We start from the raw sequence: 18,115 nt of genomic DNA, 5'->3' as shown, positions 1-18,115 counted from the left end.
CATCAGTTTATGAAATGAGAAACTTTATTTCAGTCCATCATATACTGTACATCTACTAGACTTCTGCTCTATTGGCCAATAAAGTGCACTCTTTTAAAGAATTTGACTTGAGTCCTGCACTCTCAGTGTACAGAGTAATAAACAGCTTTGAAAAAAAAATTTAAAATTAAGACCACTGCAAAAATTTCTTAAAAATTGCATGTTTATAGTAACCATTGGAAACGTTGTACTTTATAAAAATACCCACAAAATGTTCATCCTACTCAAACTCATAACTTTAAATGTAAAATCAAAGAGTTTTAGATTAAATGTGATATTACTTCTTACCTTTAAAATGATCATAGGAAAGCCTGTCTACTTTGAAGCAACAACAACAAAAAAAATGAACTGAATGCGACTTGGACTAACTGATTCTTTTGAGTAAACTCATAAAAGTTTCAGATTTTGGCTTCAAAAACCTCGTGTGTCTGTTTGTTGTAGAAGAGATAAAAGCAGAACTCCTGAGTGTAAACGCCCCATCACAAAGCACTCGGGAGCAACAGAGATGGCTTAAGGGTGTTTTGGTCCACAGTCGAACTTAGTCACGTTGAGCCGACATGGCAATCGCTTTATTCAGCTGTATTATGTTTTCAGATAAATATTTATCAGGCAGCATATATGACAACGACTCCCAGTGAATCTTCAGGCTGCGCAGAATCTGCTAAAGCACGGCATCTGAGTCATGTCATGGGTCACTGCATTCAGAGCTTGTTTGAGTTCAGGATGAACAAAGTGTTTCAAAGAATAGATTAATTCAGAATATGTGTCAGCAAATTGAATTTAAAGGAAGTAAATGCTGTTTTGCCTATTTGCTCTACGGGAAGTAATCAGAGTGATAATCTCAACTAGATATCCGTCTCTCTTGTGTTTCCTTCTCATGCTATGTAGATATGGTAGCTGTGTGTGTGTTTGTGTGTGAGCTTGTGACTTCGTCACTAAGAGAGCAGAGCTCTAGCTTTCCCTCCACGGAATAAAACACATCCTTCTAAATGTCGCCCACTAACAAACGGATGAGATTAAACTGCAGATTAGTCTGTTGAATCTGAAAAAGGGGAGAACCTTAGCTGTCCAGCAAAACTTGAAAATAATTTTTAGATACCTTAGATGCTTATAAGAAAAAAAACAACTAAAGTTTATACCTGTTGATCTTTTTCATGTGCAGATTTCACTGACTAGACCAATACAGAATGATGCATAATTTCAACATTGTTGAGCAAATAAAAAAAAACAAAACCTGAAACGAGCGAGGTTTGAACTTACAGGACAAATTGCTGCCTCCTGAGCCACCGCCTTTCTCACAGGGCTTTGTTTAATCACTGGAATATTTAAAGAGCGCCACATAACTGCAAACCAACAAAGACATACAGTAGTCATCGATCTAAGCTAACTAGCTCCTCTAAGTAGATGAGGAAGCAGCGAAGAGGCCCATGGTAACTTTGGAGAGCTGCGGGAAAGCCTGTTGCAAGGACAACTTTCAATCACACACTCCACAACACACACTCCACAAAGCTAGCTTTTATGGAAGAGTAGGAGTGAGAGAATGTTCTATTTGCAGTTTATCACGGGCTGTCAAAAGGACACGGCGAATATGTGCTAAAAGGTGCCCTTCTCGGATGTGACCAAAGAGAACTGTACATGGCAGAAAACTAGCTACACGTCACCCTGCGTTTTATTTTATTTTTATTGCATTATTCAGCTTCCCTGTTTTCTCTCTATGCACTTCTTGTCTTTAACTTCTTGTTCTTGTTCGGCATCCTTGAGTGTCTACAAAGGCGTCTAAAAATAAAATGAGTTATTATTAACACATCAAAGCGGTCCGGTCTACGTCTAGGCCTAAATTAATCTGAGATTCTGTGGCGAGATTTGAACACTGACCAGACATCTGCGCAATCTGACTGATCTTTGGGCTATTTCTCGAAAAGATGAGCTGACGAAACGTTCAGTTTGTGAATGTGCAAAGCTGGGAGAGACATGCACCCAAAAATACCTCCAGCTGTCACTGCAGCAAGAAAAAAAAAAAAGATTTGATACAGGAGTGGAAAATAAAACACTATCCAGGCAAAATCACATCCATTTTATACCATTGACAAATATGTTGATCGGTTGTATGCCGGGCGTTAAATAAAACAATTACGACACCCAGAAACGAAACCCTCTTCCAAAACGCTAACATCCTTTGACAAGCAGCATGGCCGTGATGCTAAAAGAAATTTACCCTCAGAATGATGGGACAGGATGAGAAGGTTTACACAGGCAGCACCGGCTCCGGAGCCAAAGATCGTGATTCTCTCTGGGTCTCCTCCAAAGTGCTCAATGTTTTCATTGAGCCAGCGCAGAGCTTGGATCTGGTCCAACAAACCATAGTTCCCCTTAGCAGATTGGTCCCCCGTGCTCAGAAATCCTGCAGGGTAAACAAGAAGAAACAGAGACAGAAGACGCAGGTTATGTGTGAATGGAGGAGTGTGTTGGAAATTCAGTCACACACAAGTTGGACAAATTTTTTATTATTTATTCATTTTCTGAATGATCCCATACAAACAGGAGGCTGCGCCTGTCATTTTCACGGACAACACCACCCCTGCCTCTCTGAAGAGACTTCACACGAAAAACCTTGCAAAATTACCAAATTTCTCTGAAAACACGACACAGTTTGAAATAAAAAAAAAAAAAGTATATATATATATATATATATATATATATATATATATATATATATATATATATATATATATATATTAGCAGTGAGGGGAGGAGAGAAACAGAAGGCGTGTTTCACCTTCTTCCTGGGCACACATTTACGCAGCAGGTGCACACCCACAACAAGAGAAAAATAAACCGAACATAATGAGAGACGAGCACACAAACAGAATGCCTCGTTCTTTTCCCGAGTACATTACAGTACTTCGCATGGGTTCAAAGTTATTTTGCCCATGCAGTGACAAATGTGCCGTTTTTTTTTTTGTGTGTGTTTTTTTTCCAAAGCCTATTACTATTCGCTGACAATAACACATGGAAGATGATTTCTCCAAACTGGATGGGAATTCTCCTCAGAGCGGTAGCGGCAATAATGAGAAAATACCATGTTTGATTTGGCCGCTTCCTGTCCTGGCAGTTGCTGATGAGCTGTATTAATTGTGCCACTTCCTGTGAGGGTCTTCGGTCTCACAGCATTGACCATGACTGATGCCAGGGGCAAGCGAAGTGACACAAGATTTTAGCTTTGATTTGGATCTAATATCTCATCACAAATAGCACGGCGAGTCCTGATCTTCATTATGTGCGGCAAGAGTAATCTGGTCATAATTTAAGGGGTAATATGAATTTATGTCAATTCAGTCAGTGGCCTTGGGTGAATGGCTAATGATGTCCCAACGGTTTACGTCCTGCCAACGGCTTACTGTGATAGCTCTCATTACTCATCGCTTCCACTACAATGTTAACAGAATTATCAATCGGAAGACATATAAGTCTTTTTTTGTTGTTGTTGTTAGCATTCATTAGTTATTGTTAAAACACAGAGGACATAACAAATATAGTTTATCAACATTCCTTATTCATAAAAGCGTGATCAACTGTGAGTCAAGAAGTCACTCTAATAGGAATGGGCAAACAAGACAAATTGGGGCAAAACATAAAAAAAAGGAACATGATCAAAAGAAATTCAAAAACAAATGAGGAAATTGACAGCAAACAGCCTATCCTAAATTTGGTATAAAATTGTATCTGGAGGATCTTTTCATAGGTGTCCATCCTTTTATGTCTGGCAAAAAAACTTAACAGAATTTTAGAGAAAACAGATAGATCAGCATCAGAACCTGGATTTTTTTTCTCTCTTACCACAGGTTCAAATTCATCACATGCTCTACAACAGAATACCCATCAGTCATCAGTTTTTGATGATCACGCCTAAAAAGAAGTGGGTTATATGCAGCAGGAAAATGATCCAAAAGCATGACAGCAACTCCACCTCTCAATGGCTCCAAAACATGTTTTGGACAGGTCTAGTCAAAGCCCAGACTTAAATCTGATTGAGATGCTCTGGCAAAACCTTACTTAGGCCGTTTGGACAATTTTTTTCCACTTGATTAAGAAAGAAATAATCAAAAACAACAACCTGTTATAAATCAGAATGACATAATAAAGTCAAGTTATGCACCATTAGCATTTTTACTAACAGAATTATACTGTGTGTCAGGTGTTTATCCCTGTTGAAGGCAGCTACATAACATTTAGAGTGTTTAAAACCTGAAAATGCCGTGATCCATGGAGCGCAATGACTTATTTGCAGATGAATTTCATCGTCTTGGAAGATTCCTTTAGTTAAAAAATATAATAAATGAAAATCTCATTTAAATTTATTGGCAAACTCCAATTATATGAACAAATGTTATTCTCACAGCCTGCCTGAGTTGATTTTTGGGGGTCTCAGCATTTAACCTAAGCCCTCTGATGGTTTCCAGGACTCAGGGGTAAATTTAGGCTCCTTTTTATGAATCATATAATTGTCTTAAAAACTGTTTCTGTATATTTAAGGCAGTTTAATGAAAGAACATTGATTATCAGACGCTTGACGCTGTAGGAAGAAGGCTGATATCATCGCTTCCATTTTTAAAGAGATGAAAACATAATTGATTTATAAGCCAACAGCAGACTCTGGTGCTGATGCCAAAAATACAGAGTTGCTTAACATGTGTAAAAAAAAGTCTAAAAACAGGACCCATGAGTCAGAGCTGTATAAATATAACTCTAAGAGCATGCACATGTGTGGGAGTGTGCAAAACTGACAACAAATATAAATACAGTGTTTCTTTGACACTGACCAGCTGGTTTTGGCTTGATCTCTGCCTCATCTTAGGGGTGTCAGTTTTTTTGCTTGTTCCATTTTATGAATTAAATCAAATCAGAAATATTTGTCGCTGGCAAAACTACACCTAAAATTTCCTTTATGTTTAATAGTCTAACTGTTGGTGCTTTTGTGCTGCTGGCCGCCTAGTTAGACAAGCAACTCATCAGTCTTACAAACTGTGGTTTGTTTGTTAGGTGGTAATCGATCTAGGGGACATTACTGTTGAGGCCTCCCTCTATGTGTTCTGGATTTTCGGACAAAGAAAATCAGGCTGACTTGTGTTAAACGCGCTGGAGAAATCAGAGAATATGATGCTTCCTTTGTCCGGAGGATGGCTGGTTTTTGAAAAATATGTATGATGGCGTCTTCAACTCTAACTCAATAGGAATAAGAAAAACGTTCATGTCTAATTACTCAAACACAAGTCTCATTCACGATGTGGAATGTCAGGCAACAAGTGGATGATGACGAAGATGACGGGTGAGTTTTCCAATTGGTTTAATGGAACACCGTTTTTAGCATATGCAAACTTCTGACTTCAAAGAAAGCTTTTCAAAATATATATCCTCACTATTCTAGCATTTAGCAAAGAGAATAGAATAAACAACTCATTTCTAAGATGCATATACACTTCTATCTGCGCTCTGAGTGTTTTATTAAATGTAACGGCAGTTACGACTCGGTTTAAAACCTTTAATAAAACATAAAGAAAAAGAAAAATGACATGCCTCTTTCCTAGTGCAGTTTTCTTGTTTGGGGAATTAGGGATGACACAGATAGCTCAAGTGACTGAATTAAACAGTATGTTCTAAAGGGCAGTTGAAAAAAAAATGTAGGACAGCAGCAAAGTACAGTACACAGGCACAGATGGTTCAATCAGCATGCTTGAATGACAAAGGAAGAGCAGCAGGAAGTGGGTTTTATTATTAATGATTATTGTAAGTGATGATAATGTTTAGTCCTGGTGGACTAAACATTTTATTTCTTCTTTTTTTTCTCCCATATCCCCATTTTAGTTTTGCATTTTAACCCTGAACAAGTTTGGTCACATATTAATCAAATAAATCCCTTTTTCTTTTCAAAGTCCTTTACGTTTTCATTTTCACGAAAAAAATGACTGTTCTTTTAATATCTTGCAAATTTGCTAAGTAGAAAATCTGCAGTGATTCAGCGATGTCCTCAACCAAAATGATAATGAGGCAGCGATCGGGGGGGGGGGGGGGGGGGGGGGGGGGGGACAAAAAACAAAAACAAACAAAGCATGATTAAATTGGGATGAGGAGATAATAGGACTACCTAATTCATGAAAAACCACAGCTGCTTCCAGCTTCCACGAAGCCCTGCGTACTGTAGTGTTGAATAGGCTGTTAAAAATAGAAATCTCTCGTTACTTCCGATCACATCACTGTTGCTGCCGGAAACGTAAGGAGCAATCCGCTCAATTAAGATATTGTTTACACTCTCCTACTTTACCGAGTCGTTGTCAGATCCCAGCGATTGTCTGGCTCGACTCTGACCTGGTCGTGCATCAGCGCCGACCCATGCTACTTATCAAAACCGCGAGCATACGGGCGTCTGCAGCCCAGTCGAGTGCTGCGCAGCATGCCACAGTTGCCTGGCAACTGTCCAGGGCTTCTGGCGAAATTATATGGACAGACACTCACAAAAGCACTTGCATGCACATATCCGAGCGCTTCCTCGATCAAGTACACAGCAGCTGCATGAACTCAGAGGGTAATGTCAGAGCCTGGACGCTAGCTTGTTAGCTGTTGCTAACGCCGCTTGCTTCGCTTTACGTGTTTGGTTTGTCTTCAGTGGACACACACACACACCCACACACACACACACACACACACACACTCCTCTCGCCACCACCGTTTTCTTCCCTTTTTCCTGTTACAATAAGTTTTCTTTCTGCACCCACACCACCCCCTTCTGCTGAGCTGGTCTTCCTCCTGACTTTAGCGCTGAGAGCAGCAGTTTGTGAGGCTGAGCTCATGCATATTCAACTCTTGCTTTAGGTAAGAGCAAAGGAACCGTGTGAGAAGAGTCATCAGCCTTTAAGTAAAGACACAGGTTGAGGGGAAAGTGATGAATCTCCGAGGGAACACAGGAGTAGTGCGCATGTGAAGGGGGGAGTTTTAAACCTGGGATGTTTACCAAAATGATGCGATAATTGTGAGCCAAAAGAGTTTTATGACATTAAAACTCTTTTGTAGTAAAAACAACTATTACTAGTGCGGGTAGTGTAAGACATAATCTTTATAATTACACACACAATGTTTAGAAGATGCTTATTTTGAGTTTGGTAAATTGGATTTAAATCTGGATTTAAATCCAAATTTAAATTGGATTTTTTAAAATTCTAGTCATAGATGATTTTCTGTTTTACTGGCACTCACCTGTGGATGGAAATAAACTTGTGGATAGTGTTGAGAAACGAGATATTTTCTACCTGTTGCTCGTTGTTCTCGTCTCCCAGATCCATTAAAACTAGCGTAATCAAACTAATATTTCCAAAAGCAGAAAAAATGATCAGTTTTCTTTTTTTTTCTCAGACACTTAACCTAAACAGGAGAGCAACGTTAGCAGGTCAATTCTTTTCCAGGCTACTTTTGATTTGGAAATGTCTTTGGCAGACGTTTGTTAAGGTATGGATTTTCTTATTTCACTGGGGAAAGCAACAGAGATGGCTAATTACAGTTAGCAATGCTAACCTATCATGCTAAATGCTAATATAAAAACTGCAGAGCTGTGTAACATGGACTGCTCACTACCAAAACATGGCATAATGTCATCTTTGCTCCAAATATGACGTGTCTCAACAATGCAGCTCTACTTTACATGACTCCTTACAATATTTGATACGGTTCGGCGCATTGAATGGTCCATAATAACCAGATTTATTCACTAAATCCTCAGAGTAGAGCAGTGGAGTGAGAGGATTAAATCTGTTGAGGAATAAAACAAAAAGACGAAATGAGGAATTAAATGGGAAAATTAATTAAAAAAAATTACAGTGACAAGCACTGTACAATAATATGTTTATTTAGTTTTTCTTCTGTCTTTAATGTATATTTATCTGAAATAAACATGCTTATTCTTTTATGATTCCTACGTTGCTGCACATTTTTTAGTTGCGATGATTCCAAGATCTGTTTTCACTGCCGCATTTCCCACCGACTTCTATCTTCTTTCAAAAACGAATAATCTTTTTTATATTTCCCGCATTTATTTTGATGGCTTTTGACATATTTATTCTCTTTGGCGGCACTATTTATTCTTTCATTTATTCCTCTTCATATTCATACATTTATTCCTGCCCCCCCCCTCTCTCTCTCTCTCTCTCTCTCTGTGTGACAGATTTATTCTCTTTCGTGGCGCCGCCGTGATTCTGGAGTCTTAATCGTGAGCCTCGGAGATGCGGAACTGTCATTCAGCCGCTCTCAGAGACATCTGCAGAGTAATCTGAACGGAGCACCTGCCTTTTGGTCACTGAAAACTGTCTGCACAGGACAGTGTGGAGGGGAGGGGCTGGTGTGGACTCCAGGGAAATGATTAAAAAAAAAAAAAAAAATCCACGGACATAAAACAGGTATTAAAGGGAATATTGCCTAGAGCTATTATCAGATACTGACTGACAGAGGTGAAAGGAACATGATGAAGGACACGTTATATAATTTCCCCATGACATCACAGGTGTGATCAGAGGCTTCAAAATTCTTCTTCTTCTTTTTTTTTTTTAATGCAGGGAGAAAAGGTGATTAAAATGTGCACATGAAGTTAAACACAAGCTCGGGTGAAGATTTTGTAAAAAGTCAAAGAAGAAGAAACATACATGACTCCAGAACACATGCAAAAACAATTGAGGGAGTATCCATGATATCTACATGTAGCATTGTTGGAGTGTTATAGAGGAAATCTACCACTGTAAGTCTCAATGAAGCTTAAGGTCCAGTCAGAAGACCAGCTGACAGATTTATTTCAATTATGCATAACAAACTATGACCAGGCATGCCGAGAAATAAGATTACTTTTGCCACGTATCTCTACGCCATATGTGTAGAAAATTGGGAACATGACTAAGTGGAGTGAGAACAATTTTGTGGCCCTTACGTATTTATTGTGGAGAATAGCTGTGTAAATGGCGCAGAAACCTGGCTCAGAAGTCAGTGAGTCTTGACCTTATGCTCCCTTAGATTGAGCTCCTGCTTTTTGAGATTTTTTTTAACCTACTTTTTGATTTCAGACAAATCATTTAAGTGATTTCTTAACTCGACATGTCTTCAGGCCTCGGTCTGTCTGGCACAATAAAATTCCGATTTTCTATTTATTTTTTTTGTCAAACTTTCAGACGTTTTCACATAATTTTATCTGTTCTTTCAAAAGCTCTAGTTCAATAATGATTGGTGGCATTCTAGAAACTTGAAAAACAACCAAACAACAAAAAAAAGCAGATCCAAGGTTTGTAATCAGCTTTACAAACCTTGGATCTAGCTTTAATAATACACTATTTAGTTAACTTTCAAGGTAAAGATGTACTTATGGTTGATGCCTGCCACACATCTCTAATGTTATGCTCCATACTTGCTTTAAATACTGAATATATTCATGAGAACCATATTTTTTTCTGAAAATGCTAACCACAATAAATGATTCTAACATTCTTAATCTCAACATCATTCTCAAGTGCTCCATGTCTTCATGTAAAGACCTGCCTTTGTTATGAATCCCACTAGGTTTGATTTTCTCTCCCTCTCTCTCTTCTTCTCTCTCTCTAATTTAACCCACATATTTCTCTCTTCACAGCTCCTTTTCTCCCCTAAGGGACATGTGCTGCACATTTTCAAAGCTTTGAATCATAATATAATAATATGCTTAACTGTGGCTGACGTCTGTGGGTAAGGAGAAAGATATAACTTCCTGCCATGCTGATGCACTATTAAACCGTTTGCCTTCACTGGCTCATTGAATACCATTAAATTCCTTCTCCTGGTGGCACATTTCACCCTTCAACCCACAACGATGCTTTTTTTTTTTTTTAACTCTTATCACCCACTTTCTTTCTTGTGATATTTGGGTGCGTGGAGACGTGTTGTTAAATTATTCTATGCAAAGTCGATGGATTTACACATTGTTTCACACTTTATCCACTTCATATATTTATTTATTTTTTTAGATACGCACATATCTATAGCAAATGTAGGCATGTTATAGAACTGACGGAAATAAACTACTCTGATCCTGTTAGCTAGCTTGTATTTAGCTTCATTTCTAAAGCAGGAAGCAAGATCTCAAACTGTTCCTGTGAATTTATGCGTCAGAGCAGCTAAATGATATTTCATGGGCATTATAGGGTAACATAAAAGTCTCTGATTCACTGATAACTAATGCAGTCAACTTTTCAGCCTTATCAAAACTCCTACTGCAGCAAGATACTTTGATAATTGTCAGTTTTAGACTGAAAATCAGGTAAAAACCAGTTTACTTCATTGAGTCATACAAAGTTTAATGGTTGCCCACTCTGGCTCCAAGAATTGATTTGACTAAAATCCCTTTAGTTGGCGCAAAGCAATCCAGGGAGGAGTGCTTCAACAACCTCCGAAGAATTTGATAGTCAGATATGTCTACTTTAAATAAAAACAAATAGATACTAGTAATTTGTTTTTTTGTTTATAATTATTATGTTAATTTCTTGATGCCAGTCAATTTCTTGACTGGCATCAAGTCAATGACTGCAACACCGATGCAGTCATTATTGCAACGGTGTTTCACAGACTATGGCTCATCGGAAACAGGACACAGGAAGCGAGAGGGATTTTAGTCAAATCTATTCTTGGAGCCAGAGTGGGCAACCATTAAACTTTATAGACTGATGGCTAAAAGTGCCCATGGATACAATAAAGATATCATTAAAGACAATGGATATAAAGCCAGGTCAATCAAATGAAGGTCTGTATCATTGCATCAGTCTTTAACTTTGCAAAGACGCTGTTCGATGTAATGTCTGTCTGTCTGTCTGTCTGTCTGTCTGTCTGTCTGTCTGTCTGTCTGTCTGTAAGCAAAAGCAGAGAAAAAAAGGCAACTGTTTTACAAACACTAGTTTTGATCAGTGAAAGACCCAAACTGAATCCAAGTTAGAATTGTCAGACTAGTTAGTATTTATGTACTTAATAAACAGTTTAAAATATAACTCAATTTAAAAGAAAATATTAAAAATGAAAAATGAAATTTTTATAATTGTTTAAATCCAACTTTATTCACTGGCTTATATTTCTAAGCTCATTAGGCTAACAGGGTGGAGCAGGGGGGGTCCAATAATATAAGAATGATGCAACACAAAGCAAAGAATCCTGGTAACTGGTTGGCGAGTTAGTTGGAGCAAAGAATGTGAAATTGCAGATTTTTTTTTTAATGTTGTTTTTTATTTTCATATGATAAATGCAATGTTTTGCTTTTCTAAAATAAAAGAAAACATGCATAACCAACATGTAGATTCTTTTACAGAGTTTTACAAAAACATTAAATTACTAATGAGACGTTTACTTAGATATGTTTTTGATTATTGAATGTGTTTATTTTAATGGCACACAATAATGAAAAATAAGAGGATAAAAAAGATGAAATTTCAGGAAAAAAAATGAATTTGGAAAATATAAAAATCAAACAAATGAAGCTAATTACCAATCTCCTTGAAAGTGAACAGTGACAATTTTCCCAAGAAGTAAATCATGTACAGTATCCCTGTCTCTGTTTTAACTCCTTTCTTCATTTTGCAGTGCATTTTATGTATTTTGTCTATTCCTGTGTACAAAGAAATATGGATTTTGTTGGTTAAAGCACTAACGTTGATCAACTTTAAGTTAGAATTCAATGCAAAGTTTTGATACTCATTCTTCATAAAATAAAAAATTTGAGCACTCAGGGTCACAACCAACCAGTTTTAGGCATAATACTACAATTGTTTTTAAAAGGTTAAGCTCATTTAATAGAAGGGATTTTTTTCTTTGCAAATTGTCCCAGACTTTTGGGCATGTCTGGAAATCACATCTGGACTTTTGAACAGAAAGTTTAAGATCTCTGTAACCGAGACTAATTAACAGTCTATAACTATAAACACTTTCGGGACTTTTAAAAAGTCCCGACTTTTAAAAGATTTTTTTTCAGTGGGTTTGTTAGGTTTAGGGGTTTTAAACGTAAAGTAAATTTCCTGAAAAGTATTCAGTTGTCAGAACAATAACCAAATAACCATGGCTTTAGTTATTACGCGAGCCATGCAAGTTTTTGTTGTTTACCATCATGAAAATTAGCTTCAAATAGAGAACTTGTCTACTTTCAAGTAATAAGCAGAATTTTGAAAAAAAGAAAAAAGTAAAGCGAAATGTTTTCAGAAGATGCTTTTCATCTCTCTTCCCTAGGTTGAAAATGTTCCCGGAGCCAAACGATGGTGGTGGGCCTTTCCCCAGAGTTCATTAATTAGTTAATTAGTTAATTAGTCTGAGCAGATGGCTGTGCTGCACAAATCAGGGTTCTCCGTGAGCCTGGAGCGGGAGGAAGGTAGGAGAAGGTGAGGCGAGAAGCGCTTCTTAAACCACAACAGTCTCCAAAAGCTCCGGGGCCTCGGCTGTGTGCAGCAGACATTTTCTTTGCATTCCACCCATTTCATCACTTTACCGCTCAGTGTATCATAAATTGATGAGAAAATCCTTTAGAGGTGATCATTTGTTAAACACATATGTGTGAGGGGGTCGCGGGTGACAGCACAAAGCACTAAAGCTGTATAGTAGGGAGCCTCGGTCCCACCGCATGGAGCATTTATTCCAATGAATACTTTGCTTTGCTGCAGATTTAAAAAGCATTTCTGTAGGTTTATTTTTAGCCTGCCCCCGTCGCTCCCCTTCTGTTTCCTCTTCCCTCACTGTCTCTCTATGATTCTCCCCCGCTCATCCGTCTCTATTCCCCGCTCTCCCTTCTTCCCTTTTACCCCTGACTCTCTATCACTCCCTTAAAGGCGCAGGCGTCGCATGAAGCGAGGCTGGCATGTGTAAGCTCCTGCGAGTGTAAGTACAGGATAATACTAAAGATTAGGACATAAAACCATTAAGATTTTGTGTACCTCTGTTTCTCACTTTGACTCAAATGCACAGTGTCAGAGAGGAGGGATATTAAAAATTCAGATGGATGGTGCATTATTCATGTGTGTGTTTTACGCACGGCACGCAACTAATTACGGCGCACGAACATGCACACACACACATACATGCTGCTGCTGCGTTGCACATTTAGCAATTGACATGTACACAGGCCAACATGCGTGCCTATGCAACACACACTCACTAGGATAATCGCCTTAGTACAGTAACCCATTTAAAGCATATCTGAGAGTGTGAGTGAGAGGGGGAGAGCTCGCAGTCGCCCACATATCGAAATTTTTAACAATCTTTACAGAATTGAGGACACTGCATCATCCCTCATAATAACTCAGCCGGATCTATATCCACCTCTGTATTCCTGTGCCTTGTCTCAATTTTGATGGTCTTCCCAGGAACTTCAGGGCTGCTAACTTTAAAATGCCTGAGTGCACCTTAAAGAGCTCAGGAATGAATCACAGCCCAGGTGTCAGAGTAAGTCTGTCACATTTACACCCTGGACACAAGGTCAAGGTCTTTGCGACTGGAGCAAACGAAGAGATCGCCTCAGAGTTTTCCACTTACCAGGTGCTTCATTAGGTACACCTGGGCAATTGCTGGTTGAAAGAAATATCAACCAATTCAATCACGTGACAGCAACTCGATGCATTTAGGCATCTGGAGATGACTTGCTAAGTTCAAACTAAGATTGGGAATGATTAAGAAAGGCAATGTTGACTTTGAAAGTGGATGACCAGCTCTGAGCTCTCAAGTTTGCTCTAAAAAAAGCGGAAATATGCAGCAAGTTGCAAGTGAGCGTGATGACGTCAGGATTCAGAAGAGGTGATGTCTTAAAAAGGCTAGTGCGTCTCAAATGTTTACTCTTTTAGACGTTGAACCTTAATGAAGGTGGGCTACAGAAGACTACACCAGGTCGCTAAGAACAAAGAAACTGAGTCTACTTTATGTTGACTCACCTAAATTGAACAATTACAGATTGTAAAAACATTGCCTGGTAGTGTTGTAGTAGTATGGGGGATATTTTCTTGGCCACTTAGTACTGACTGAGGATAGTTAAACGCAAATTGTATCATTATTGCCAGATACTCCAGAAATACAAGTGACTAAGTTGGGGCGACATAGTAAAATGTCGAGATTCCTTCTTGGTTTATAAAATGTTTCATGATTATGCTCCATTGCTATTACAACAGTTTATTCAAAGGAATACCAGCGAGGCAACAAGGGCAGGTTCTTGGGGTGACTGTTCAGTTCCAAGTAGGAAAACTGCTTTGGAACTGCTTTTTCCTGAAATGTGTCTCCCACTTGAACATAATTCCAACAAACACGAGGAACCTTTCACAAGAAAAAGAAAAAGCATCCTAACAACTGGCTCTTGGAAAGCCAAAAATGTCAACATTGAATATATAAAGATATACAGACGTTAAGTTTGTTTATTCCCTAGTGTTATTTGGTATTGTTTTATCCCTAAATGTATTATTTTGCTGTAACAACAACCTGCCAATGGAACGAGAGATAGAAATTAACCACCCGGTTATAATGTCATATATTTCCATGTAAATGTTCATTAATATACATTGTTATTAAAAATAAACTTGATCTTAGCTGAACATTTCTGCTGACCATGTCCTTCTATAGTCTACCCATCTTCTGACACACAAATCTGCAGCAGCTCAGCATTGTCGTGAAGAATTTCCGAAGGCAAGATGGTATTGGTGTACGTTTAATTTGAAACAATTAACAATCCTGAAATGTTCCTTTAAAATCAAATACCCACTGAAAACGATCAGCACATTGATATGCAGCTCCTTTCCAAGGGCTCCCAGTTTGTCCTTGTCCCCGTGCCTCTCCTTCGGCACTGTCAATAACAGTGTGGATTATGTTGCCCTCTGTTAATACTCACTGCATCTCTTGGACTCTCTCCTAAACTACTCCGGTTTCTCTGTTTATCATTATTGTGATATGTTGAAACAGGCCTGATGCAATAAACAAGATCTGATTACACAACCTGGCAACAACAAAGACCACCACAAATAGTCTTTGTGCAAACACCTCCGGAAGACGATGGCGAATGTAAATACTTGACTTTCCTGATATCCAGCAGCACGGAGGACTGTGCACACGCTCAGCCGCGCACTCCCAGGCCGTGTTCACACAGCAAAAAAAAAAAAAAAAAAAATCCAGTGGAATGAAAGATTCTAAAAGTATTTAAAATGTTTAGAAACGATTAAAGGAAATAGTTTTCTGTTGTCAAACCTATTGGGTTTTCTCTTTAGAAGGAAATACTCCCTTGCAAGACCATTCACCTTTTTTATCATTTCATCAGATAAGAACAGCAAACTTTAATCTATCTTACTGGGTTTTGTGTTATATACCAACACAAGCTATCACACAATCATAAGCAGTTATTTTTTTCCCCCATATCGTCCTGTATTTAGGTCCGCCTAGCTTTCCACATAGTAATAAAAGTGAAAAGTTGGGGGACGTAGTGGTATTTTTGGAGCCACTCTGTAGTTCCAAGGTGCCCAATCAGCATATCTACTCAATACTCAGCACACGCATGAATTCAAACTGAAATATTTTGGTTTCTAAATCTCCAATTCAAGGTTACCGACTCAGGATATGCACAAGCTCACATAAAAAAAATAAATAAATAAAAATAACAGGTGGGAATAAGTGGATCAATCCCCCTGAAAAGGCAGGAAGAAATCTGAACACAGATAAAAGAATCTGATGAATGCGCATAATGAGACGCTCCTCCACATCACAGATAATTACCACGGCGATAGACCCAGGTAAGGAGTCAACCAACTCTGTGCGACGTAAAATCCCGCATTAAACCAGACGTTACCTTGACAAGCCATTTATCCTGCTTCATAATTCAGGTGGACTTTATAAATTCCAATTGCAGTAGCGTATGTCTCATGTCGGCAGTGCTGTTTGTAAAGTCCTGGATAGCTTCAGAATTAAATAAATTAAATACATGCTGCATGGCACGGTAGAAATTGGAAATGAGATCGTCTTGTTTACAGTGCTTTTGTTTGCAGCGTTAGAGGTCGTTTGCTCCCAAAAGAGAGTTTGTGTGATGGCTACGACTAAGGAAGACCACAAACTAAATCTTCCGTCTATTTAGCAAAGTGAAATACTTAGGTCATATCTTAAGTAGTGATCTTTGTGGATATGATGATGATGATGAGGAGTGACAGTGCCTCAAGTTGTACATGCACAGTAATATGTTGGCACGTAAATTTTACATGGGCACCGATGACGAGAAAGAAGCCCCTTTTCTGAGCCTATTCTGCTTCTGTTTATGCGGTAAAATGTCTGGAGGTTATTGCACAAAGATTGTTTATCAAGTAAATAACATAATGGACGACTAAAACAGAGATTTAAAGAGGAGCAGCAAAAGCAAGTGAGGTGGATTAGCAACACTTGCCAATGACCGATGCTGTCCTCCGGGTCATGTTGCAGTGGAACATTGTATCTGCTGCCTGGAAATTGAGATTTAAGCATGATATGACTGTCATAACACTACATTTATTACAGCGATAGTCTTCAGTCAGAGGCCTCTTCAGATTCATTGCAAGACCTACTGCTGCTGCAGACCCATTCCTGCTCACTGCATTATCATCAGCAACTCTGAAGATACTTGTCTGATATGATATGTAGTTTCTCTTTGGCATAATTAAAGAATTTTTAAATTAATACAAGACGGCTTCTATATTCTAAAAAGTGAAACCAAAGGCTACAAACATATGTTCATAAACCCTACAGTAAGAGTTCAAAGAGAAACTGTTGGAGCAGTTTTCGACTACAAAAATGAGTTCATATTTTCTCCTTTGAAATCAATAATTTAAAGGGAAAATTACCCTTTAAAATGTTTATTTTCGCCTTCGTAAATATACCACAGTTTCTAAACGACTTTAACTCAACGCCGCTCACATCAGAGAGCGGCGTTATGTGATGTGATGCCATAAAGTGATGCCTCAAACTCACCGAGCACGCCAAGGCGATAGTTCATGGTTACAACGATGACGTTTCCGTAGGCAGCAAGGACGCTCCCATCAAACATGTTCCCTGAGCCCTCCATGTAGGAGCCTCCGTGGATAAAGAGCATGACTGGCTTCTTTCGGCGATCCCGAATATCTGCAAAATACGGATTTTTCCAAAATAAGAAGATATGCGTTACTTGTGAAACATGATTCAAATTCAACAGTTTTCACATGCAGACACATAAGTATGCAATTACCCCACACAGTTAAGCCAACTCTAGAGGAGTGGTAAAGAATTTTTATGATCTTTATGAGGGAAAAAGAAACAATCGAAAACATTCCTGCCACAATCAGATCAAGAAAGGAGAAAACAATATGGAAAAACTGATTGGTGACAAGATTCAGACGATTATCTGTCCTTTTTTATTGATCGAATGCTATTTGTTAATGTCTACAACACTTTTTAATGTTTGTTACAGAATGAAGAAGAGTCAAGTTTAGTCATTATCTGTATCCCTGAGGTGTTTAAAATGAAATCAGATGAAAAACAGACATATAAGAAGCTCTTTCTCTCCTTTTTCCAAAATATTCAAGGCTATGTTGAGACAAAACTGTGATTTATTTAGATTTTCAAACCAATATCCAAAATGCTCTGGCACAACCTCACCTCACTTCCCAAGGCGAAAGGAAAGTAACAAGAGGTGAAGACTTCAGCAAACACTTGAAATAGCGAGAAACCAACTTTATTTGTAGACAAACGTGTTTCAGCTTGTGGCTTTCATCAAGGCCGAAACGAACTGGTCTGCTAATTGGGCGGCTTTTTCATAATTTTTGCCGGAGTCCTTACCAGACCCTGTGCAGAAAACATAAGGGCTGAATGAGGCAGAGCAACATTGCTGCACTTCATCCTTTTTGGGTCTTTTCAGTTTTTGTGCTGCCTGCCAATGCTAATCGCTGATAAAAGACGCTAAACCCAGTGCAGAAAGCAAAGTCTGCAATCCATCTAGCTTTGCTTTTAAAATAACAGCACAGTCTGCCTTTTCAGACAGCGGCGTGACATCTCCTCCTCTCCTGGTGTAAATTATTCATTA

General features: G+C 38.5%; 1 protein-coding gene across 3 annotated transcripts in view; it reads right to left on the bottom strand.

The window, feature by feature from the left end:
- LOC102237693 (neuroligin-2-like) overlaps positions 1-18,115 on the bottom strand; it is an 82,425-nt gene that overhangs the window by 13,441 nt on the left and 50,869 nt on the right. For all 3 annotated transcript variants that reach the window (XM_023342492.1, XM_005803598.2, XM_023342493.1), the window contains 2 exons: positions 17,029-17,178; positions 2,255-2,440 (listed from right to left, as the gene is read on the bottom strand). In XM_023342492.1, the coding sequence (XP_023198260.1) occupies positions 2,255-2,440; positions 17,029-17,178 (336 nt within the window). The remainder of the gene's footprint in view (positions 1-2,254; positions 2,441-17,028; positions 17,179-18,115) is intronic.

The sequence above is a fragment of the Xiphophorus maculatus genome, chromosome 11, assembly GCF_002775205.1.
Source record: "Xiphophorus maculatus strain JP 163 A chromosome 11, X_maculatus-5.0-male, whole genome shotgun sequence".
NCBI classification, from domain to species: domain Eukaryota; kingdom Metazoa; phylum Chordata; class Actinopteri; order Cyprinodontiformes; family Poeciliidae; genus Xiphophorus; species Xiphophorus maculatus.
This window is presented reverse-complemented; position numbering and strand designations above follow the sequence as displayed.